This window comes from Schistocerca serialis, unplaced genomic scaffold (genome assembly GCF_023864345.2).
Source record: "Schistocerca serialis cubense isolate TAMUIC-IGC-003099 unplaced genomic scaffold, iqSchSeri2.2 HiC_scaffold_1400, whole genome shotgun sequence".
NCBI classification, from domain to species: Eukaryota; Metazoa; Arthropoda; class Insecta; order Orthoptera; family Acrididae; genus Schistocerca; species Schistocerca serialis.
In genome coordinates, this window is record NW_026047626.1 from 4,944,217 (window position 1) to 4,964,075 (window position 19,859).

At 43.2% G+C, this 19,859-nt stretch overlaps 1 protein-coding gene across 3 annotated transcripts in view; it reads right to left on the bottom strand.

The window, feature by feature from the left end:
* The window catches only part of LOC126442673 (poly [ADP-ribose] polymerase tankyrase-1-like), a 96,549-nt gene that overhangs the window by 21,984 nt on the left and 54,706 nt on the right, over nt 1–19,859 (bottom strand). For all 3 annotated transcript variants that reach the window (XM_050090723.1, XM_050090724.1, XM_050090725.1), the window contains exons 5-6: nt 7,252–7,401; nt 1,182–1,331 (exon numbers count right to left, since the gene is read on the bottom strand). In XM_050090723.1, the coding sequence (XP_049946680.1) occupies nt 1,182–1,331; nt 7,252–7,401 (300 nt within the window). The remainder of the gene's footprint in view (nt 1–1,181; nt 1,332–7,251; nt 7,402–19,859) is intronic.

Consider the following 19,859-nt stretch of genomic DNA (forward strand, 5'->3'; position numbering starts at 1 on the left):
TTGTACTGCATTTGAATTTAACATTAACAACAATGGATGTGAAGTTGTGTGGCAATCCTGTGGCAATCCTATCAATTCACAGTCAAATATCGGTATTTTTTCGTACAGTCAAATACGATGAGTGAAGAAACTGTACTCAGCACACATGGAAATCCCCGCTATATTCCGGAACTGGGGAAGTGTTCACTGCTGCACACATCTCTACTCATCAACACACGCAGTGGGTGTGTCTGAATTTCCTAATAGTAAGGAGGAGACCTCTTAACCACAACTTCACAGGAGCACACCTACAAAATGGACTCAGTCTGTCATCGAGGCTGATATGTCCATGAAGGCTTTCCAAACACTACCATCAGAGGTTCTCACACAAATCTCTCACAGTAGGGTTAACCACTATCCTCTCACTACCCAACTATAGTAGTGTTGCTATTCCCATTATGGTGTAGATGAACTTCAGATTGTAGTGTCTGGGAAACAAAGGTGTAAATTTAAGTGACAGTAGAAGTCTGAGCTAGGTGTGGCCATGAGATGAGGTGGCCTGTTTATTAAGATGACTATTTGTGATGAGCAAGAGATCTCAGTGTGCCACAAATTTTCAATGTTCACTACATGTGGAAGTGTCCAAAGAAGTCGTTTAAAGATAAATATACAGTACTGATACGAAATTTGAACAGACACCCCACAATATAACATATCCTTATTCCCCACTACATAGTAATTTCTGTCGTTTCCTGCTTACTGGTGTATTCCTTCATTATTTCTTTTTGAGGACCAACACAGAAATAGAATTCCATTATTTGTTCCCATAAAGTCAATGTCTCGTGCAGATCCAATGTGTAAAAACTCTATTCCACACCCATTCTCTACAGAATTAATTTAGAAGACAAAAATACATAAACTAAAATAGAAACTGCTTCTTTCACACCGGTACATTCATTGTCTATGGAAAAGAACTTTATTTTATAGCATCTTCCCATATAACCGCAATGAGTGAATCACACTTGTAATCCAAAGAGTATGCTCAGGATCACTTTGACCCACGCCTACTTGAACGTCATAAGTCATGAAAAGATCAACTTTTCCTCAGAACTATAACATCTGTTGCATCGAAAAAAATACAGTAAAGTTAGATCTCAATCTTTTACCATAGTACTTGATTCATGTGTGGTGACAGAACTAACCGCAAGCGAGAGACGTCAGGGTCATCAGGTGGGGGGATCTCGCAGAGGGGCGGGAGCGGCGCAGCGGTGGCAGCAGTCCGGTTCTGCTCGCTGCAGTTGCCGTGTGGCTGGGCGGTGGCCGTGGTCTCGCCGTCTGCGGTGGCTGGCGTGCTGCACAGAGGGACATGACGTGGAGACGTGATAGCATGTTCACATGGAGGCTAGAGCACAGTTTAATACAGAAAATACTGGTGAAGGATGTACAACACAACAACAATAACTGCATCATTACCTTGAATGACTTAGCACTGAGCTAATCACTTCATTCACGGCTTCTTCTGAGTTCCCCACACCAGTAATTTACATTATGTGATCAGAAGTATCCGGACACCTGACCGAAAATGACTTACTAGTTTGTGGCGCCCTCCATCAGTTATGCTGAAATTCAGTATGGTGTTGGCCCACCCTTAGCCTTGATGACAGCTTCCACTCTCGCAGTCATACGCTCTGTCAGCTGCTGGAATGGCAACCCATTCTTCATGGAGTGCTGCACTGAGGAGAGGTATCGATGTCGGTCGGTGACGCCTGGCACGAAGTCGGCGTTCCGCAACATACCAAAGGTGTTCTATAGGATTCAGGTCAAGACTTTGTGGAGGCCAGTCCATGACAGAGATGTAATTGTCGTGTAACAACTCCGCCACAGGCCGTATATTATGAACAGGTGTTCGATCGTGTTAAAAGATGCCATTGCAATCTCTGAATTGCTCTTCAACAGTGGGAAGCAAGAAGGTGCTAAAAACATCAATGTAGGCCTGTGTTGTGACAGTGCCACGCAAAACAACAAGGCGTGCGAGCCCTCTCCAAGAAATATACATAAGAGCATCGACTCCGAATTTTACTTTCGGCACTATAAAGTCTGGCAGATGACGTTCACCGAGCATTCGCCATACCCACACCCAGCCATCGGATCGCCACATTGTGTACCATGATTTTTGTAACTCCACACAACGTTTTTCCGCTGTTCAATCGTCCAATGTTCACGCTCCTTACACCAAGCTTTGTGGCATTTACTGGCGTAATGTGTGGCTCGAACATGAAATCCAAGTTTTCTCACTGTCATAATACTTGCAGTGGATCCCGATGCAGTTTGGAATTACTGTGTGATTACACATTACGACCCTCTTCAACTGTCGGCGGTCTCTGTCAGTCAGCAAACGAGGTCGGCCTGTACGCTTTTGTGCTGTACATGTCGCTTCACGTTTCCACTTCACTATCACATCGGAAACAGTAGACCTAGGGATGTTTAGCAGTGTGGAAATCTCGCGTACAGACGTATGACCCATGTGACACCCAGTCACCTGACCATTTTCGAATTCTGTGACTTCCACAGAGCGACCTATTCTCGTCTCTGACGATGTCTAATTACCACGGAGGTCGCTGATATGGAGTACCTGGCTGTAGGTGGCAGTAAAATGCATATAATATGAAAAATGTATATTTCTGGTGATGTCCGGATACGTTTGATCACATAGTGTAGTATATGAAGGAACAGATTGTAGGAAACTAAACAGAAATGAAGATAACGTACAAGAGAACATTTACACTGAAAGATACAACTAATTGAAACCATACTCCCTGAACACCTAACACCTATAGACGTACGGAAATTAGAACGACAGAGATAAATGTACTGAATGTGGTACTATTTTCATCAGATGATGGTTTTAGCTTGTGTGTCATAGATAGGTCTGTAGAACACACAGATGGTCAGATCTTAGTTGCTACATATCACTTTGTGTTATTCCATGCCTGGTATCTAAAGGAAACAAAAAAATACATCTAAAGTACGAAGAAACTAAAAATAAAAACTGAAAAGGACATATTCTGCCAGACACTTAGAAAGACGACGTCGGTTTTGATCGAATGATGGTATGTGCCAAATGGTCGATATTGGATGTACTGTTAATGGTTTCAGTGTCTTCAGACGGTATATAGCTTGGTGGCGTAGCTAATAGTGTGCCATCTGAGTGTACCCTATTGCAATGAGTGCTCCGGCCAGAAGGCGCAGAGTGGTGCAAACGTTTTAAGCAAGCAGGCAACCATGCCACAGAGACACACTTGTTCTCTCTGCAGCTAACTGGGCGAATTTGGAAGGGGTAAAATTGTGGGCTTTGAGTGGCGGGATTGTCCTTTCAGAGAACTGTCACATAAGTTGGCCATATGGTATCACTTGTATACGATGCAGATATCAGTAGTCAGCTGAATATTCTGACACTCATAGATGAAGTCTTGGAAGGCCATGTGGCACAGACACCTGTCTGGATCGTTGTATTGTAAGGGCAGCAGTGGCGGATCATAAAGCTAACACACTACAGATAAAAGATCTTGTGAGGCCATATGTGTCAACACGTAGTGTTGTGAACTGGTTATTTGCAGTGGGACTGCCGACATGCACAACTCTCGTCCATCTTTCATTTGTGAACACCATTGACATGCATGACTTGACTTTAGCTGTCGAAGGATCATTTGGAACATGGAATGGCGCGCTGTGGTCTCCAGGGATGAAAGTGGATTCTGGCTGCACGCAAGTGATGGTTGTTAGTGCATACTATGTAGATCTTGTGAGTGCTACGTTGTAGAGTGAATTCGTCCAAGACACTCTCGTCCTACTCCAGATGTCATGGTCTAGGTTGCGACACGCTGCAATTCTCGTTCACCTTAGGCAATTCTGAAAAGGGCGCTACTCAGCACTCAGTACTAGCAGAATGTTGTTAGACCTTTTCTTTTTCCATTCTTGCATCAGAAATATGTTGTGTTATTCCAACAGGACAGTGCACACCATCAAGCTGCCTGTAAATCTCAACATGCTCAGTTTTGTGTTCTGCCCACTCATCCAGTTTAGGGTGGCTAGGAAAGCTGCTTCCTCGGATCGCTAGACAATAATTGAAGGAAATCGTATTAAGGGAATTCATTATAAAACTTGGGAGATATTGACGTCTCACAAGCAAGGGGCGAAAGACGAACATAAGCAAACTCTTCAGTATACACACTTCGTAATACAAGTGAACAAATACAGTTTTTAAGTCACTGCTGTAGTGTTTGTACGTCGGCTCGACTTCAACTCGGTCTGCGGCCAGGCGGAGCGGCGCTTGTATTCTCCTCGTGTAGAGGGCGCTCCTGTATCAGTGCTGTACGTCCGTCAGCGTGCTATTGGCTGACGCCGCCTCACAGCCCTCTCTGCCATAACGTTCCTGGCCGATGTGCCGGCGCTTCATATTACGTCGACACGCTCTGTAAGACACGGAGCAACTTCACTGCCAGCATAATCCCCAGATAAATCTCCTATTGAGCAAATGTGGGATATGATGGGACACGAACTGAATTATGAGACTCGTCAACTAACAACTCTGACAGGACTACTCGAACAGGTCGAGCTGGCGAGGCGTAACAAATCCCAGGACAGTATTCGCTATCTGTTCGATTAACTGGACGTCAGCACCTACATTGGTGCTGTGGAGGTTAAAACCATGTAGAAATGTGGGTGTTTCACCATGGTCGATACCTGGTACCATAGGACTATCTGTGTTATTGATCTTTAAATCTAATCATTTCATATACTCCATATGCACTGTTGCAACAATAAAGCTTGAGCGAATTGGAAACTTCTTAAATAGTGCACTATTTTTTTCAGCATTATAACAGTGAGGTATTATGAGAGTACATTAGCATATATGACGTCATTTCTTGGGACTACTGGTTGCATAGAATGTAGTGAAGGACATCCGAGTTCTCTGAGAACATAGGGACTGGCTAATTGGGCCACTTTAAAGCGACAACTGCATATCACATTACGTCTTTAACATAGTACTTTAATACCACATAACAAAGTGGGTAGGCAGCAAATAAACAGGATCCCTTCAAACCATGACGCACAGATTTCGCATAATATAAAACAAACAAGGCAATAATTTGTTTTAAATGTAAAGAGTAAAAGGCAGTTACTCAATTTTGAAGGAAAGGTATGACATTGAGTGTCGAAACTGAACGCTATTCACTCTATGAATCCAAAGAGCGATGTAAAAACAAAAAAACGAGTAAGTAAATTGTTACCAAGCTCCTATTTCAAAATTCGTAATGCGCTGTCAGACAAAATGTGACTTCCTTCCAGCATAAAATTCAGTCATCAGTTGCAAATATATTTTATGGGGGTTTACAGGTTTCGATAAATTAATTTGTCATCTTTAGAAGCGTACAAAATTATGGATACCATAAATCCTTAGAACTTGGCTATATATTTATGTGAAGCATAAAATGTTTTTAAAATAATCGCACACAATATGCACATTTCTAGACTTACCATGGCAGTATGCTTCTATGAAGGAGATATTGACATCTGCTAAAAAGACATTAAGTAAGTTTCTGTAATATTAAAATTTTAAACATGGCTGCGTGGTCAGCAACTGTTTTCAAAGTAAAATTAAAGCAATAAAACCCGTCGGTGGCAAATATTAAGTCTTTTGACCTAGTTCCGGCACTACCAAGAGTGCCTTCATCAGAAGTAAAACATTCAAACTGGCCTATATCATAAGTACAAAAATTATGGGAAAATCTTTTTTGTATAAATGTAGGAACTGACTAACAGTACAAGAAAGAAACAGTACTTACATATCATGTATAAAATTAATATGAAGCGATAAAGCTTTAGTCACAAAAATTTTTAAGTAGTATTTTTCAGTAATATAATATTTAAGCTTCTCATAAATGTAGAGTCAAGGTCTAACGATTTATAATATCACTAATTTTGTAGGCTTCTGAAGATAAAAAAAATTATTTGTCTGAACTGGTAAACCATAATGAAACTTATTTGCAACTGATGGCTGAATTTTATCCTGAAAAAATAATACTACACAATCACAAATAAATTAAAAATGAAAGTGATGCATCAAGAAGACTTGGTATGCTGTCAATATAACTTCATACACATACACACCATCAACAGGTATGTAAATAATCATGTGAGTGGCAGACGGCTGGGAGAGAGTAGTACTTTTGTTAAATTTTTAGCATTGTTTCCAGTCCGGATAAGGTAGAAAAGTGGCATAAACAGCGCCCTCTGTTGAGCGAACTCTGAATGAGATGGCGATGTCGAGTATTCACGTGAAACAGCATTATCCGCAACTGAGGGGTTTTAAAGAAGCTTTATTGCGAGTCTTCACTTGCCTGGCTACCTGAATCCTACAATATCCAGCTTTTGGGCCATTAGAATGCGATAGGGGCCTCGTGTTAAACTGCATGGGGGCGTCAGGGCAGGCATTGCCGTCATCGTGGATCAGATCGATCATGTCAGACAACAAGGAGGTAGCATCGCTGAATGAACACAGTTTTAATCTGCCAGGATGTTTGATATCAGAGGGCAATCCAATGCAGAGTGAAAATTTTATTAACATCCCCCAGGCTGTGGCTAAGCCATGCCTCTGCAATATGCTTTCTTCCAGGAGTGCTAGCTGGTCTTGCAAGTTATGCTGGAGAGCATCTGTCAAGTTTGGAAGGCAGGAGACGAGGTACTGGCGGAAGAAAGCTTTGAAGACGGGTTGAGAGTCATGCTCAGGTAGCTCAGACCATAGAGCTCTTGTCAGCAAAAGACAAACTTTTTTTTCTTTTTCTTTTTTTTTAAATGTGTGAAATCTTATGGGACTTAACTGCTAAGGTCATCAGTCCCTAAGCTTACACACTACTGAACCTAAATTATCCTAAGGACAAACACACACCCATGCCCGAGGGAGGAGTCGAACCTCTGGTGGGACCAGCTGCACAGTCCATGACTGCAGAGCCTTACAAGGCACAGCTAATCCCGCGCGATAGACAAAGTTTCTGAGTTCGAGTCTCTACCTGGCACACGGTTATAATCTGACAGGAAATTTCAACACCCACATTTCACTGAGTCTAATGAAATATCCATTTTCATAACTGGTCATGTCCCACATGCTGAATCAAGAGAAAATGGAGAGTCAAAGGTATGACACTCAAACTTGAAACTGAACAAGTTCCAATGTGAAGGCGTAAAACGTGCACGTATAGAGACAGAACTCACTGCAGGCGAGAGACGGTGGTGTCACCAGCTGCAGGGGTGTTGTCGGCGGTTGTCGTCGGCGCAGTTGCGACAGGAGTCCTGCTGTGGTCGCCGTGGTCGCTGTGCGGCAGAGTGCTGGCTGCCAGTCTGCTCTCTGGGGTGGCTGGAACACTGTACAGAGACAAGCAGTGAGTGGAGGTGTACTCACGTGGAGGGCAGGTAGCAGCCTACCATACACAGTGCTACTGAGGGCTTGTCCAAACACAAAAAAATACAACACATGGTGTGAACGACAATAGTCGCTCCACTAAGATGTACCATTGAGGTACAAGAAATGATTATATGATATTTTTGGCTGGGAGGCCCCATCTGGGGAAGTTCAGCTGCTGAGTGCAAGTCTCATTTCAGTCGACGCCACATTCGGCGACTTGTGTGCTGTTGATGAGGATGAAATGATGACGAGAACAACACAAGATCCAGTCCACGAGTGGGAAAAATGTCCAAACCTGCCGGGAATTGAACCTGGGCCCACTGCATTGTATGTATGCACGGTACCACTGAGCTAAGCAGTTGGACACCGTTGAGGTAATCAGTTCACACATTTTTCCTCCTGAATTTCCCATACCACCAGCTTAGCGTATTAGACCATAATATGTACGAAATAAACCACAGATAAACGGTATACGCAAAGGTCTATACTTATGCTCCACTGATAGAGCAACTACTGGGCAGCAAAGTTTGAATGTGTATCTGCAATAAGAGCAATATTACAATGGCTGTAGCCTTTAAATATACTTCATGTGATACTATCAAACAATGGAAAATGTGGGATGGAATGTAACACTTTCATGAGACAGAAAGTAGCTACTCGCCATATAGCAGAGATGCTGAGCCTCAGATATGCACTACAAAAAGACTCTCACAATTAAAGCTTTCGGCCATTGGCTTTCGTCAACAGTAGACACACATATACATACAAACACAATCATGCTAACACAACTCAGAAACGACTGCAGCCTCAGGCAGTCTCCCTGCCCATGGCCTCCTCCTTTCCCCCACCCAGTCGCCACTCCCATCATGCACTGGTACTGCCGCTGCCAGTGTGGCCTCAGAAGCGTGAGACTGCAGTCGTGTTTGTGAGTTGCGTTTGCGTGACTGTGTGTGTATGTGTATGTGTGTGTGTTCTTGACGAAAGCCAGTGGCCAAAAGCCTTAATTGAGAGAGTCTCTTCGTATTGCATATCTGTGACTCAGCATCTGTGCTATATAGTGAGTAGCTACTTTCCTTCTCATGATATTGTTAATGTGATATTGTGATCATCAGATGGTCTATGTGGATTCTGTGTTAGACACCTGGCTGTTAGAGACACGGATGTTAAACAAGGCAGAGAACTTCTTGTATGAAGCTATTCTTATGAAAAAGAAAGATACAGAATTGATTTACGCTGACGAACGAGAACTCTCACTAAGCAGGTGAGCATTGAGCATCAAATGACTCTTAAGTCGAATGAATATTTGTGGAACTTCAGTAAGGTAAGCTGAGACAGTGTATGCCTTGTAACTGACAAGAGGGTGTCACTCTGCTGAAATTAAAAATTCTGTTTCGTTACTGTATTCAGTGTACTCGTACTGTCAGACTGTGATTGAGGGATTTCCTGGAGGAGGAAGGAGTCAATATGGTTGAAATTAATGAGAAAGAGGTTATGCAATACAACTATGAAAGCACATTTCCGTAAGGACACAAGAAACAACGATTGCACATAAGAAATCCTTAAAGTAATCTGTGAATTTTGGCAGTGGAGATAGACGCAAATGTCTGGGATGTGAAGTGTAACCACTGTAGAAAGTGTGTGTGTGTGTGATTTTTTTTTTCATTACTTAATACAGTGAAATGTCGTGTGGCTAGGGTCTCCCATTGCGTGGACCAGTCGCCTGGTGTAAGTCTTCTTAGTTGACGCCACTTCGGCGACTTGAGCGTCGATTGGGATCAGATGGTGATATTGATGATAAAGACAACACAATACCCAGTCCTTCAGCGGAGGAAATCTCCGACGAAGCCAGGAATCGAACCCAGGCCCCTCAGCATGTCATTCTGACGCACTGACTCCTCAGCTATTGAGGCGGACAAATAATGTAGAAAAATTGGGCTATGAATTTACGATTGACACGAAGTGGAGGATATGAAAATCGAACGTTATACGAGACATTGATGTTATGATAAGCAGATGGGCTCCTACCATGCATTAGTGTGTGAAGCCTGAGGCTGTGGTTAAGTTGATGGTTAGGAATACCAACACAGATTCTATTTAATTTATTAAGTGCTACTGTGACCAACACTTCTGAATACTGCAAGTATAATAACGTCTACAGGTAATGTGTTGGTGTACCAACTCAGAGTCGTCACCAAGTTTCAGAACACCCACACACACATCTGCTGCATGTCACATTGGGTGGCACTTTGGCCAGTACGACTGTTGCGCCTCTGAAACGAAGCTGCCTGCTGTTGAGTGATCACATGAGGTATTCACTCCATCAGCTTTCAACCGATAGCTACCATGGACGGCGTCTACGCCGCCGGATTACATTGATTTTCCGTGTCTGCGTCATCAACAGCAGCGTGTACCCTGTTTGGGAGTTGTGAATCCTGGTTTATCTCTTTGCATGCACAGGAAATGCTCAGTAGCCCTAATCATCAGAAAGGCTCTGGTTATGGTTCAGAAAACGTTTGGTGTGGCCTACCTATGATCAGTTGAATCGCTTAAGGTGGAATCTATGTACCAAACGTTCAGCGAAAGAGTCGATAGTCCATCCCCTGAAAAAGTGAAGTCAAATAGTGTGTTCAAATTTGACCACATTGCAGTGAGAAATCAGAATGAAATCAGAAAATATTTATTCTTTGCTCATAGACGCTAGTTGATATACTGAATTTCAGCCAGATATACTCATGGGTCCTAAAACATTTGATCCGGGATACTGCAAACCTTTCAGGTAGGACAATCTGAATTTCAAGTACGTTTACTAAACTCATGAAGGAACCGACATGTCATTTGCTGAAATGTTGGGATTGATGCGATAACTCGCAATATGATTTTCTGATTATTGATAAACTGAAGAAACTGAATGAGTGGCGATATAGACAAAACTTCGACGAGATTCTGTATAAAAGCTAGTGTACCAAGCTGTAATCGTGTCGCTATACTGTAGGCTATGTTCAAGTTTGCATGGCTGCAGTGGGCTCATCAATAGAAAAATCGAGACCTTCAGTGTCAGATTAGGATAACTGTGTCAAGGCAGCAGCTCTGAAAGAGGAATCCCAGCCGAATGACAGGCTCCACTCAACTGAGCAAACAGTCAGCAAAAGGTTAGCGGTATTGGAGGGCATTATCAAGGCAGCAGCTACGACAGTTGAGTCCAATGGCAGAACCCCACAGTAAATAAGTTGCATTCCGTCTCGAAGTTTGATTAGTAGGCAACAGGATACCAACAAAACACATGGTCCTATAAGTGTTGAAAGCTACTCGCCATAAATTGCGTCCCTGGGGATAGCTGGATAGTGAAAAGTGTCTCTCTGAAACGTTTAGACCCGTAACTGGAAGTATTTAACTGTTCTTGGTGGTGGTGGCGAATGGTGGTAGTGGTAGTAGTAGAAGAAGAAAGAGAAGTAGTAGAAGAAGAAGAAGAAGAAGAGGAAGAGGACGAAGGAGTGGGCAGTCGAAATCATCCCTGTATTTAGGGAAAGCTACATATAAGCTTAACGAAGAACACCTTAAAGACAAGGGTGTGTGAATGGACATCTGGTTTAGTGGACCTAAAACCATCAAACCTTTAAAAGTATTTGCTGAAAGAAAAATATTGCTGACATATTACGTATGACTACCATACAAAAGGGAATACCCCAAAAAGACCATGGAAATCAGAAACAGTAGGATATACATTAACATTATTAGACCAATGTTAAGCAGCATGCCTTTGACATTTAGCATGAAATGCTGAACACATTACCTCTGGAGTACACGTATTACAATGATCCTAACGAAAACATGTATCGGCTCCAACTACTGACGGCATCAGCAGCAGTGAATACAGTGCACACGAATGGAATATCCATCATCTCAGAGCTACGAGAAAGTCGCATTGCTGAACAATAATAGTGGAGACAGTGATCCGTAAACTTCACGAGTGCTATCGCAGAATCTTCCAATGCAGAAGAGCTATAGTACATAATTTGGATAATCTATGACAGGCCGATCTCGTGGATGCAACAGCAAACTCATGAATGAATGCAGGTTGAAATATATCTTAATGATCACAGATATGTGTTCCAAATTTTCCTGGGCAGCTCCTCTGAAGGCAAAGACAGGGAGTAACGAGGTGCAGGCGTTTGAACAATTGCTTCAGAACTGTAGGAATTGGTGTCCAGACAAACTGCAGAATGATGACACAGGTGAATATTACAATAAGGACATCAAGCTGGTAATGGAGCGATAAGGGATAAACCACTATTCAACATTCTCCCACATGAAAGAGAGTATTGGAGAACGTATGAGCACAAACAAGCGCCTTGCCTCAGTGGCAACCGCAGTTCCCGTAAGATCAATGAAGTAAAGTGCTGTCAGGTTGGGATATCTCTTGGATGGGTGACCATCTGGTCTGCTGAGCAGCTACTTGACTGAGGACCCACTTGACTGAGAAGTAGTTGCTCCAGACTTATAACCTGATAACGGCTGGGAGAGTGGTGTGCTGACCACATGCCCATCTGTATCCACGTCCAGTGACGCATGTGGGCAGAGGATGACACGGTGGCCGGTCGGTATTATTGGGCCTTTATGGGCTGTTTGTGAGGAGTTAACCATTAAGAACCATATGTGGATGGCTTTCACACATGTGGAGACATTCTCCAACAAATTATTGGAGTGTATAATCTAACTGAAGACAGCTGTCCATCCACTTGATAATGGACTTCTGAATATAGCATACAAGAGGATTAAGATGGTGGATCCACGCAGTCAGAAAGTCATAGTAGGTGATTTAGTGCTTATTTCAAAATACAAAATTTTGTCTCAGAAGTCTTACTTTCCTAGCTGCTCAATGGTGACCTTTACAGTGTCCAGAGCACAGGGAACAAATGTTAGAACACACACCTTAAAGAACGGCGCTGGTGAAGAAATTGCAGGAAGTTTTTACACAGAGGAATGGCACAAAAGATCCGGGTTAAATGTGTTTCTCGTAGAATATCTCATAAGGATAGAGGGAACAGCACGTTAGCGAAATGTCTTGGGTTTTATTAATTACTAATCAGCTGAGTGAACGCTCGAAACTGCGGTACAACAGGGTGCTTCCCATGAGTGCTAGTAAGGTAATCAGTGGAGGTGGTGATGGCATTCTCGATAAACTGCCAGTCAAGCGATTAATGACAGCTGCCTGCATCCAAGGACCCACATGAGCCTTTCTGTACAAGGTAAGTGGCCAATCATCTAATAAATGAACTGGGGTACACACCTCTTCTGGAAAACGTATGTTCTTCCTATGCATAATAGCTATGTTGTATGTAAGCATTCAGCGCTTCAGGTGGGTGAGGGCAGTGTCACTCGACTGGCTCCCAGGATCAAGGTAGCCACCAGGAGTATCATAGTAGTGTGTGGGCAGTACTCTTCAGGTAGTAGCCAGCTCTGGGCTGGGGCCCAGACCAGCTCGGAACTAACCTATGTTAGCTGCTTGCGTGCATAAGACTCTCCACCTAGTGGTGGCTGCTATGCTGTTGCCAGGTTGTGACTACTGCTCATTGCTTCTACAACCTGTGGAGTATTTTATTCCCCACCGGGTGCTAGGTAGCTCACATAGTGCGTTATACTGTGCACCCCTACTGAAACATACCACCACCAGTGCTGTGTGAAGGCTACGCCCATGACACAAGCGTGATAGTGCTGCCACAATGTGGTGGGAAAATAAACTATTCTCTTGCTCGTCGGATACTGCAGACAAAGTCCTAGTCACCCATACCTATGAATGCAGGAGTCAATTCGACGAGGCAGTGATGTGTTCCTGGAATGTGTGGCACTCACCTACTTGACAGGTGTCATCTCCTCAGAGCTACTCATGGGTGGCTCTCAACTCGCTATCCCTCCATTCCTTTCTCTCATAATGTATTGAGCAAACTGGTTAGTGCTTCTCAACAGTTACTGTCCTTTCATTCTTTGATACTGCTGTCACAACCGCTCTTCTTCAACCCTAGACCCTTTCAGCATTATGAAGCACTGTGTTGCTGCTTTCAACATAGGTATACAGAAGTAATTTCAGCTCTCATCTCTGTGTTTGTGTGTGTTACCTTCTTTTATAACTCCCTATCAGATGGCAAGTTTCCTTCTCCTCCACCCATTGCAGTTCTGAGCATCCTGTCGCCTATGTTGAGCGCCATTGCATTTCAGGATCTGGTTAGGCAGCTTTGCACTCGTGAGGAAGGCTTCTGCTTGAATTCTGGTTCATGTGAAAGTGATTACGAGTTTCTCTCCCCTCTCTCCATCTTCATATGTGTATGTGCACAGATGTCTAACAATACGCTTTTTATTTCTGTCTTTTGCAGAAATCTTCAGTCAGATCAAGGAATTGGGGATGGATCAAATCTAACAGCTGAGTCCAGTAACAATTGGGTTGACTCCAGCTCAGTGTACCATTCTCGTTAGTGATGAAAACAACAGGCAGGAGACACCTTCTGAACCCACCCCACAATCGATGACACCAAACTTCGAATACCACAGATATGAGCAGAAGTTCTCCTATCACCCAACAAAAAAATTGCATTCTTGCACTGCTAATGGTATGTTGGTATGTTTTCTTGTAGGCGCACTGAACAATGCGTACCAGGTGAATTTGTTCACCTTTTTCTTCAACATTAGCTCATGGAGCATAATGTTGGCCATAAAATAGAGAATATATGAAGTAGGTGTCATTCTTCTATCAACAAACACAACTGCATGCATTGATTACTAATGTTAGGTGATCTATTCTCTGTTTGCTGGTGCACTCGATGCACGTGTCGAGGTTGACCAACTTTTGTTGCATTATATGGAGGAGGTGCTGTGTGGAAGACTTTCACATGTAGCAGCAGCAGGCCCACTGACGATGGTACAGCTGCATCTGGCTGTGCAGCAGCCGTGCCCACCATATGTGTTCCAGCAGTTCTCCCGCCATCCATGATGCAGCCTGGCCTGTTGTGAGACACTGATAATTTTGAATGTACGTAGAAACAGTATAGACCCATATATACTCTGTTTTTTGAAATTATGTATGATAATTAATATTGGTTCCTCCTTCTGTCTCTGTATGTGATATGTGGGAGAGGTAGTGTGGTGGACATGTGCGTCAAACAGCAGCTGATCGACCCATGATGATCCAGCATGCTCCATAGCTGCCCATGACGTACCCACAGCACCAGCAAGAACAGCTGTATCAGTAGCAGCTGGTCATTGCATCAGCAGCCTGCCCCATTGATGACTGTGGTGATGTACTTATGACTGACCACAAGGCAGAGGCATTCCAGGACTAGTGACATCTGTGGTGCAACACTGGCCCTCAAAGTTCCAGACCTGCCTGTCGAACAGCAGTTCAATTCTGGCCTGTTTGCAATTATCTTGAAAGCGCTCTCAACGACCTTGCCCATCTCGCAAGCATCACCACCAGAGATCGCCGTGACACCGAGTCGCGTCTAGTAGCTGCAGTACTCACATCTGTGCTATTAAGGATTAGAGAGTAGATAGTACTGCCGTACTTCACTACTCAATGATCACTGGCACATTTCGGAAATTATCTCATCTGCTCAAACTGACCATCTGAATGCGAGCTCCCGAGATCCTGCCACTTTCCTTCGTGCTTGTCAAGTAGTTTTGGAAACGGAGCTCCCTGGATACATCGACAGTATCCCGCCATTAAGTGCAAGGCAGTTCTGTAATGTAAGCTGACGCACTCCCTGAAACACGAAATGGTTTTGAGGAGAGCAGCGTCGTCAAAATATGGAGGTGAACTGTCATCGTATCATGGGGTGAGTCGGTCGCAGAGTAGTTCAGAACTTTTATAAGAGTGTTATGTGGGGCCTTTTTCCTGAGATGCAGGGAAGGGGGTCTGGTGAGGCACCCAGCAGCGTACTCCACCTAGACTTTTACTCACATGGCTTTGTTCCAAGTATTGGAGGTCTAGTTACAACTCTCTTCCAAAAGATGTAGCTGCTAAAAATGCGTGCATTTATGTCTGGAATACTGCCAAAGGGGATGTATATTGCTTTACATTGTCGCTTATGGCCAGCAATAGAAATTACCCTAGTCATGTATATCATTCGAATACATACAAAAGATATAATGTCCCCTGCCATCATAGTGTCCACAGCATTTTCTGTAAATCTGTAGGACATTCCAAAATTTGACATCCAGAATTTCAATTATGCGATTCATGTGTGCACCCTTGGAGATAATAACCCAGAAATGAACACGACCATGAGCAGACCTTGAATAACAATTAAGTGAACCCTAAAGCAATGGGACGACACTACTTCTTCAAGTTAACAGGTAAATGTTCCAGATGCAGAGACCTGTCTCTAATCTCCGAGTGCAATTTGGATAAAACACATGCCACACTTGTTTCTGCCCACGTGTAGAAACACTGTGGTACACTACATTTCTGCCATAGATGTCTCAAGTCATTCACCAGGGGTGAATATCTTGAAAGACACTTCATTGACTCCTCAATCCATGAACTGGTACACGTGGAAAAGCCTACTGAAGACAAAAAGTTCTTAAAATGTAAGAACGACCACCACCAGGAGCCATGTCCCTTAGTTATGTACACTGTTCTAGAGTGACTCTTAGTTCCTGTGACACATTCTGAAGGCGATCCCCCTGCCTTCCATACCATCTTCATAGAATGGCTTGTACCATATGCAGCTGCATAATACATTGCATGCATGTATGACTGTAGTCCCAACAAATTCAAATGTATGTTGGGGAAAATCCTTCGAGATAGTTGCTCGCTGAGCTCTAAGAACTTATGTGGAAAGCTGATTATGCCTATAGTGACAACGTCCCCCATGACCAACTCAGAGTAGAACGATCCGTAGTATGTCATTTGATTGCTGTATTTGTGGGCTGCTGTTTGATAGAGATGAGGTATCTCTTCATCGTGGCCATTGTCACCTAACAGGGAAATTCAACACACGCATCTGGAAGTACCAGTTGCCATGGCAAATACCCATCTTTTTACACTATTTGATTGGGTATGATAACCACTTTCTGGTTCAGTACTTGGGTGATTTCTCGTTCAAAGCTGATAAGGTCTATGTCATTCCTGACGCTATTGAAAAGTACATCTCATTTTCAAAGAGAATCATGCCAGGAATAATGCTTTGCTTCCTGGATGCACTTTACTCCATGCATCGGTCTCTTTAGAAACATACTGATACAATGCATTTTAAGGATAAGCATATCACCAGAGCCACAGATCCAGATGATCGAAGTTTCACCTTGTGACGAAGAAGAGTGGGTTTCCACATAAATGGCTCAAATGGCTCTGAGCACTATGGGACTTAACAACTGAGGTCACCAGTTCCCTAGACCTTAGAACTACTTAAACCTAACTAACCTAAGGACATCACACACATCCATGCCCGAGGCAGGATTCGAACCTGCGACCGTAGCGGTGACGCGGTTCCAGACTGAAGTGCCTACAACCACTCGGCCACAACGGGTGGCTTTCCTCATAAATACTTGAATTCGATGGCGTTCTGTATGCTTTCATGCACAGCGGTAAGGTAAGGTGGGCAACAGAGGCAGACGTCAGCCATTGACATAACAAAGTAGGACGGGAGCAGAAGTGGTTAGTGTACAAGTAACACAGCAAACAGAATATTTACTTAACTGTGTTTTCCCCAAACATGCAAAGACTCATTACAAATGGTGGAATAAGATATAGCGTTCAGCTCGAACAATAGCAACAACAGTAATTTGGGAGTTGTGACTTGGCGGAATCGGAGTGGCATCCCTAACGAAGAGGCTCCTAGTGCGAGCAGGCTGAGCCGCTTTCACTAGCCATCCCATATTGCAGCCGCAGAGAGCGCTCGACGTATGAACACATAGCTCACTGGCCGCGATGGCTGGGTCCACCAGATTCCACAGGATCAGTATTGGCGTCAGACAGTAACTTGCAATTCAGTTCCTGTGACCCCCATGATGTGGTGCTGATACGTGATATCACCAAGGGAGAGAATCAATGAAACAACATTGCCAACTCAGCCACATTCTCTAGTGAATTAACAAGCATTATCATAACGGATGTGGAGTGTGAGTACAAGGTTAATATTTGGCTGGAGTTTGGAGTCACTGATTTAAACGAATATGCCAGTTGATGCGGAATGCTGCTCATGGAAATCTTCAAGAAGTTCTGAAATGTACGCATACTGCCTTCCACTTGATGGCACCTGGGCTTTCGTGGGATGCAATGTTAAGGAAGATGTTTGTCAACATTGTTCTGCTGACCATTTCTGATATGTTGCTCTTCTTTAAATATGGTATTCACAGGCGTGAATAACCCATAAATGAGTGATGTGGAGTACAGGCCCTCTGGTAATTTAAGTTACAATCTTTACCTGGATCTCAAGCATCTATATGAACAATCCATGTAACGAAGTATACCATTTAAAGGGTTCCAGTGGCTGTCCTAGCAGAAAATGGACAGTTTCTACATCTACATCTACGTGATTACTCTGTTTTCACAATAAAGTGCCTGGGAGAGGGTTCAATGAACCACCTTCAAGCAGTCCCTCTAACGTTCCACTCTCTAACGGCGCGCGGGAAAAACGAGCACTAAAATTTTTCTGTTTGAGCCCTGATTTCTCATATTTTATCGTGAAGATCATATCTCCCTATGAAGGTGGGTACCAATAGAATGTTTTCGATGGAGATAACGGGTGATTGAAATTTCATTAGAAGATCCCGTCGCAACGAAAAACGTCATTGTTTTAATGATTGCCACTCCAGTTCACGTATCATGTCTGTGACACTATCTCCCCTATTTCACGATAATACAAAACTAGCTGCCCTTCTTTGTAGTTTTTCGATGTCATCCGTCAGTACCACCTGATGCGGATCCCACACCGCACAGCAATACTCGAGAATAGGGAGGAAAAGTGTAGTGTAAGCAGTCTCTTTGGTAGACCTGTTGCACCTTCTAAGTGTTGTGCCAACGAATCGCAGTCTTTGGTTTGCTCTACCCACAATAGCATCAATGTGATCGTTCCAATTTAGGTTATTTATAATTGTAATTCCTAAGTATTTAATTGAATTTACAGCCATCAGATTTGTGTGACTTATCGCTTTATCGAAATTTAGTTGATTTTTTTAGTGTTCATGTAAATAACTTGACACTTTTCTTTATTTACAGTTAATTGCCACTTTTCGCATCATACAGATATCTTATCTAAATCATTTTGCAGGTCATTTTGATCATTTGATGACTTTACAAGACCATAAATGACAGCATCATACGCAAACAATATAAGACGGCTACTCAGATAATCTCCTATGTCGTTAATATAGATCAACAACAATAGAGGGCCTATAACACTTCCTTGGGGAACACCGGATATGACTTCTCTTTTACTCGATGACTTTCCGTGTATTACTATGAACTGCGACCTTCCTGACAGGAAATCAGGAATCCAGTCGCACAACTGAGGCGATACTCCGTAGGCATGCGGTTTGGGTAGTTTGGTTACAAATCGCATGTGAGGAACCGTGTCGAAAGCCGTCTGGAAATCTAAAAATGTGGAATCAAATTGACATCCCCTGTCGCTAGCACTTATTACTTCATGAGTATAAAGAGCTAGTTGTGTTTCACAAGAACGATATTTTCTGAATCTGTGCTGACTATGTGTCAATAAGCATGAGATCCAATAAGATGATGATGGTGGTGAGCGGTATGGTCTAAGTGTAGAGCTGGAGTATCCCACCAGTAGTCATGACGAGCACAATGACTTTTTGCTATGTATGAAGAGCCTAGTCCCACGAAATGGCTCCATCCCGAAGCTTTTGACAACGCTGGGGACAAATTCCTTCTATTTTTCCATATAGAAAGTTCCAGCAATGTCTCAGGTTCGGACGGAGCTTGTTAGTATCAGCCAAGGAATCTGCTTCAAGCAGTGTCCCTGGCTGAAGTAACACAATGGCAACTGATTCTGAGAAAGTAAAATTAACGAATAATTCGGTTTTTGGAAAAGCTTTGGAAAATTTTAGAAAACACTGTGAAATTTATTTTGTTTGCTGGTGAGCTGATAGCCTAAGAGGTTACGTCACCATGCCAAATTTTCAACGGACCACCATCTTCAGTGGAGGACTGAGTAAATGACCAAGACTTCAGTGCTCCTCACGAAGCCTGTCTGTATCGGTATGTGTTCTGGACCTCTCAAAACTTCACTAGTACCGTGTTCACTAAGACTTTGCTAACCAAAAGTTCTCCAGTTCCAACTTACTTTATCTGGATACAGAGCGTTTCGCTACTGGTGAAAGTCTGTGATCCATATGAAGCTAATTGGTGCAGCCATGAAGAATTTGATACTTCTCGATACATGCACAATAATTCTTTAGAAATAAC